Source organism: Morone saxatilis, unplaced genomic scaffold, assembly GCF_004916995.1.
Source record: "Morone saxatilis isolate NCDOM2014 unplaced genomic scaffold, NCSU_SB_2.0 Contig7, whole genome shotgun sequence".
NCBI classification, from domain to species: domain Eukaryota; kingdom Metazoa; phylum Chordata; class Actinopteri; family Moronidae; genus Morone; species Morone saxatilis.
Genome location: NW_023340246.1, coordinates 407,283 through 413,590, shown reverse-complemented (window position 1 = coordinate 413,590; position 6,308 = coordinate 407,283). Strand labels below are relative to the sequence as shown.

The window sequence follows — 6,308 nt, the reverse complement described above, 5'->3', positions numbered from 1 at the left end:
TTATTATTATTATTATTATAGAAGGGATGAATTCTCTTCCTAGCTTGAAGTAACATTAGCAATTCAAAATATGGAAGTCATTTATAAACAAAAGAGCCAAATATTAACTTGTAACAGCTTACAATTAATACTAAATAAAATGATTAATAATAATAAAATTAATTATACGTAAAGTAGTTTGAAGACGTTATCTTGAGCTCTGGGACATTGTGATTAGTATATTTTTCATTATTTTTTGTTTACTGTTCTCCATATTTTTGCAAGAGTATTGCATTGCAAATTTGTTTAATTTAATTAACAGATGAACATCTTGGCAAATGTGCTTACATGCTTTCTTTCCGAGAGTGAGGTGAGGAGATTGATATCAATCTCCTGGTGTGCATTGAATACGTTGCTGGAGTCAGGACGTGGTTAGCCTAGCTTAGCATGATGACTGAGCACCTAAAACCACACATTGTCATCTTTACATTTCTGTAAATGCGGAGATGAAACAAATGAAACGCCTTATGTTCATCAGTGAGCTTTAGAGGTGTTGGTAGGTGTTTAGCCAGGCTAGCGGTTTCTACCTGCTTCCAGTCTTTATTCTAGGCTAGGCTAACCACATCCTGTTTCCAGCTCTGTAGGCTACCTAACACACAGACATGAGGCTAATATTGATCTTGTGTCTTTTAGAAAGTGATATTATAGTAATAGTTTTAGATCATTTAGAATTTAAGAAAGGTATAAGAGGTTGAGCCAGCAATAGATCATATAGATCTGACTGTTTGATACATTTTAGCTGTAGTCAAAGTCTGGCTTGCTCCAGAAAGGGAACATTTCAGCATTGAGAACATGACTTTTAGAACAAAGAAGCAACAGAGTAAATCTTTAAACTTCAAACCTTCCAGCAGCTACAACCAGCAACAGCAGGACCAGTTAGTGCAGATATGAAGGCTGCAGCAGGTAAACATAATGAAAGCCTTGGTGAGAACAGGATGTTACCTGCAGCTCCTTTCTTCTGCACCTTCCCTACAGTATAGCAGTGTGTGGCCTCCTCTGCAAGCACCGTCGCTCCATAAGCATAATTGCTGTAATGCGTATCAATCAGTGAATCAAACTTTATTTAATAACACATTTCATAGTGCAGTTCAAAGTGCTTCATGTAGTGCAGAGCTCAACAGGTCACCAGCCACATTAGTCTTAATCATCAGCCTCCCTCCAGCCAGCGGTACGCACTAAGGTCAGCTCTGACTGCTTGCTGGAGCATACTCATCACCATCACACTGCGCTTTTGATCTGCACGGGAATACTGGCAAGCAGGTTGGCAGCATCTGTATCAGTGTGGCGGAAAGAGCTGCCGTCAACAACTGACCCTGGAAGTCAAAAAAAAGAAAGAAAACTCTTTTCCATCCATCAGCACTTCTAATCAGAAATCTGCCACAACCTGCTATTTTGCGGTGTGTGTGTGTCTGGGTATGTGTCTGTCTGTATGTTTGTGAATATGCTTGCACTGTATTTGTGTGCGTGTGTGTGTGTGTGCACGCCTTGTGTTTGTGCCATCCTTGCATTTTCCTCCCACTGCAACAAACCGAAGTCCAAGCGAATGCATTCCAGGGTAGAAATAGCATGTTTGGATTGTTGTGAACCTCGCAACCGCATCTGGAAACATTATTCTTGGAAGACCAAGGAAGCCAACTGAGAAATGTTTAGTGGAAATAAGCAAACTTTACAACAGCTGGACCTAGCCAGAACTCTAGAAGAGTCTGGACTGACATAGCTGTTCCACAACAGCCCCCATACCAGGCTATCTGTTGTAGCAGTAGATTGCTCTAGTCAAGTCATTACTACGTTTCTGTCACAGGTAAACAGCTAAATGTACTATTACAAATGCAAGTCAGGGCTCAGGGCAGCCTCGCAAAGCCAGTCCACAATTTCCACTTCCCTCCTTGTGGTTTAGGCTCAGTATGCATTTGCTTGTGTCAGACGTCATTTCTAGTAAGCCCGTACAGTAGATAGTAAATGATTGACAAGTGCTCTCCTGTACTGAGATATCTTCTTGCACCTGATTGGACAAAAGCACCACTCACTGAGCTGTGACTAGTCTTCAGATATGCTGATTGTTCTCGAAATACTGTCAACCGTCTAAATCGAAAACTTGATGTCAAAAATAGGTCAGTGCATTCATTGGCTCATTTGCAAAACCTGGCCTATATAGGTGGTCATGACTTTTGTTAATTTTAATAGGTGAAGGGTTACATCAGCACCTGCAACACTTTACACTATAGTTGGCAGATTGGTCTGGCTTCCAGCTCAGTTGATTATCAGTGGGTGCTGTCCAGTCTTAAGTTCTACAATATTGAGTTTCAGCAAGGTTTGAACCATTTTTGTGAGGCTGATTCAAGCCCAAAAATTCCTGCATAAATCAGGTAGACACAATTAGTAAAATTTGTAAAACTAAACTTTTAAGGTCGTAAAGGAAGACTAGTGAGCAGATAAGTCTTCCGTGTTTTAAAGACACCAACGACTTCTGTCGTCTCGCCACTTGTTAGCAACTGCCTTTTTTAAGATACGTAAAAGGTTCAAAATTCACAGATGGAGTATTTACTGATGTATTTTATGTCATAGAACAAAACCAAAAAAAATCTCTGTAACACAAGCTTATTGTGTTAACCACAAACCTTATTTTAAGCACCTAACCAAAAACCCACTGAGTTTGAGGGATGACATATTCTCTAACATTGTTCAACTTAGTACTTGAAACAGTAATCTTCCTCCTCCTTGCAGCCTTTTTATTCCACATTTAAACCTTTCACAATCCATTTTGTGGATTGAAAAGTTGCCTGTAAATGCTCCTGCCAGTGTATTCTATATCTCCTAATATATCTCAAGGTCACCTTCTGTGCAATAACATCTCTATATCCTGATGCAATTGTTGCTTTGGAACAGCACTTGTGCGTTGGTAGTGCCGAGCACTTGATGCAGGTTTTTCAAAGGTTGTACTGGTGTCTACAGGATGATTGCTAGGTGTGGCACATGGAAACAAACAGAATGCCTCATCCAATGATTTCATTCAGCACCCCTATATGTTTTTGTGGGAACTGTCAACTGGATTGATTGCTTTGGGAAGGAAAACCGTTTGCCAATGTAACAATAGTCGGTGATCAGAGTCTTGACTGATCACTGACAGCGAGCTCCCTTTCACTGCGTTATTATCCCCTTCCTTTCCACTTACACGGTGAGGGGCTCCTATTTTCACAAGATGGTAGCTAGTTCTATTTGCAAGGCGAAGACGCCTCTCAGTCTCCATTTACACACTTGGAGTAGTAGCTAAGCTCGCACCATTCCACACATACATACACCATCTTTTCCTGAGGCCTGGAGTGTGTGTGGGGATAGCAGATCCTCTGGCTCTGAAAATCCTGGATGATGGGAGAAAGGATTGTGTTTTGGCAAGTGATGGCACTCGTTGCTGTGTTGGATTTTTGAGTCTTTATTTACTTAAGGGATGTTAGCTGTGCTTCCTCATTTTCAGTAACACTTCTCCTCTTGCAAAGCATTTTTCATACATAAAAGTATGAGTCATTGAGAGCTTTTTTCGCTTAACTTGTAATGTGTTATTCCTTTATGTACACAAAAACATGTAATAAAAGACATCAGGTTATCAGTTCCATATGTATGAGCTGTCTCAAATGCAAGTTATACAAGACACAATCTCTAGACCAGGGACAAAGATTTTGGAATTGGACGTGTTCTGGTGTCCCTTTATAGTATGAGTAGTATTAAGCAATCGCCTTTGAGCAGGCTTTGGTTACGGAACCCATCAGCTATCGTCTGATGCATTCATATGCAGATAATTGTTTATGGATATTAGCCAAAATGCATCTTTCCTCGTCATACTCACGTATCAAGTTGCTAATCTGACAGCAGAGGAAGTCTTGGCTTGGATACCCATTGTCCAGAACCCCCAAAATATTGGCTGCTTCCCCTCAGAGGCTAAATCGTGGTGAGACGACAGTCGATGGGTTCTGAGATTGAACAACATCCAGCACTTCCTCCAATCATAATGTGGAGAAATTTCATTAGAACAATTCCCTCCTGAATGAGAACAATTTCTGTGTGTAATCACATTTACTAGACCTCTACATTTGTCTGATAGCTTGTAAGCTAACTAAAAAAAACTGATAGGAACTTTTTGGAGGAAATCTAATTTGCAGCACTGTGTAAAACTAGGGCAAAAGGAGAAAGTCACCTCATGTCAAGGCATTCATTTTGACATAAAATTTAATTTTATTCAGTGAAATAGCAGACATTAACTCAATTTCAGAATTCTACTCTTTAACTCCTAATCACCCAAGAACAGGAAGGGTCTGGACTGCTTCAGTTAGTGTGCTGTTGTGTCAGCAGGGGACTGAGAGTAGTAGAGTTCATTTCAAACTTGTGACCACAAGCCCATGGCTGAGTGTGTCTGAGGGAAGATAGCTGTGTGTCTGTCATCACAGGGTGAGCTGGATGGAACGTTTGGCAGGAAAATCAGGGGCACGTGCTGTTGTGTTCCCAGAGATGAGCTTCTTGGGCTTTGTGTTTTGATGGAAGTGTGGAGTTATGCTGACTCCAGCCAGGCGAAGAAGCTGGAGCCAAAGTCGATTTTAACTCTTTTTGTTTCGTTTAATATTATTTATTGTAATACACCTGGGAATTTCAATGCAGTACTCAGAGACAACAGTCTTATGTGCCCGTACTTCTTTAACTGTTCTATTCTAATGGTTAAAAGCCAACCTCTCTACTGTAATTTGGGTTCTTATCCTGTGGAGAAGCTGCTCCTGTACTCATATTCTCACCCTGCTTCAGCTGAGGTTTACTTGCTGAGTGTGTCCAAGCTGCTCAGCATACCTTTACAGTGAGTCCCTCTTAGATTACAAACACATGTGGACCTCTAAAGCAAATAGTACAGCACACTTTACTCTGCACTCTCTTGTCTACCTTTCATTTAAACATGACTGGCTTTTAAAAAAAAACTTTGTTGTTTGTTGATGTAGTTACCGGTTTTGTGTGTGTACGTGTGTGATTTTTGTGTGCAGTTGGTGCAAGTGGAAATGTGTGGACTACTCTCAAAGTCAGCCTTTTGTGATTCATGTATGGATGTTTTGTATGGGTCCACGGTGAGCAGGGTGCATGCACAGCAACATTTTGCTGGCTTTTAAATGTTAAAGGGGGAGCGACCACGTGAAGCAGAGAGCAGCAGGCAGTCAGGCTTGTATGTGTTGAATCATGAGGCTGGCTGCTGCAGACCGCCGAGGCTGATGTCAGCCCTGCGGTATGCGCTTGCTGGGCTCGGCTGTAAGCTGACCCCCTCTGTTGTGCTTCTATTTCCAGGGCGTGAGCGGAATGTCCGTGGATGAGAAGCCTGAAGCCCCCATGTATGTGTATGAGTCGACGGTTCATTGTACCAATATCCTCCTCTGCCTCAACGACCAGCGGAAGCAGGATATCCTGTGCGATGTGACTGTCCGGGTGGAGGGCAAGGAGTTCCGCGGGCACCGGGCCGTGCTGGCCGCCTGCAGCGAGTATTTCCTCCAGGCGCTGGTAGGCCAGGCGGAGAATGGCTTGGTCGTTAGCCTTCCGGAAGAGGTACGTCCATCAAACACGCCGTTTCCATGACAGTTTTCTCTTGCAGGGGTGGAACAGCTGTAGACAATGCAACACTCAAGCTCCCCACTGACACCAGTACACAAGCAATACGAACCAGGATCAATTGAATTCAGGTCTAGACCGAACTCCTTATATTAACATTATTTACAGAGACGCAGCAGTACCACCATGAGCACAGCACGTTCGGTGAGCGGGGAGCAAGGAAAACGTGCCTTTTGAACAGGCAGAGAACCTGGGACGAGAATCCTTCGGCTCTAGGTGGGTGGTCATCTGCCTCGACCAGTTAGGGTGTCACCTTCCCCCAGCATCCATAGCCACACACACTGATGAACTGAAAACACTGGACTAAAGCCATCAATTCACCCTCTGCCTCGAGCAAAAACTTACAGAACAAAGTCTTATGTAAACTAAAGTATAGTTAGTAGAGTTGGTCCAAGTTCAAAAGCGTATCCATGAACAAGCCAAGTATGACGTACTTGCACATTACTGTTATTTATTCATTTGGCAGATAATTATGTCCAAAGCAGCTTTAAAGGACCAGTGTGTAGGATTTAGTGGCATCCAGTGGGGAAGTTGCAGATTGCAACCAACTGAATACAGCTGGCTTTCCGAACATTTAGGAGAAACTACGGTGGCCACGAAACTTACAACAAGGAAGCCCGCGTTAGAGCCAGTGTTGG

At 42.6% G+C, this 6,308-nt stretch overlaps 1 protein-coding gene across 3 annotated transcripts in view; it reads left to right on the top strand.

Annotated features, from left to right (window-relative positions):
* bach2b (BTB and CNC homology 1, basic leucine zipper transcription factor 2b) overlaps nucleotides 1-6,308 on the top strand; it is a 76,258-nt gene that overhangs the window by 42,008 nt on the left and 27,942 nt on the right. For all 3 annotated transcript variants that reach the window (XM_035678564.1, XM_035678565.1, XM_035678566.1), the window contains exon 2: nucleotides 5,353-5,607. In XM_035678564.1, the coding sequence (XP_035534457.1) occupies nucleotides 5,353-5,607 (255 nt within the window). The remainder of the gene's footprint in view (nucleotides 1-5,352; nucleotides 5,608-6,308) is intronic.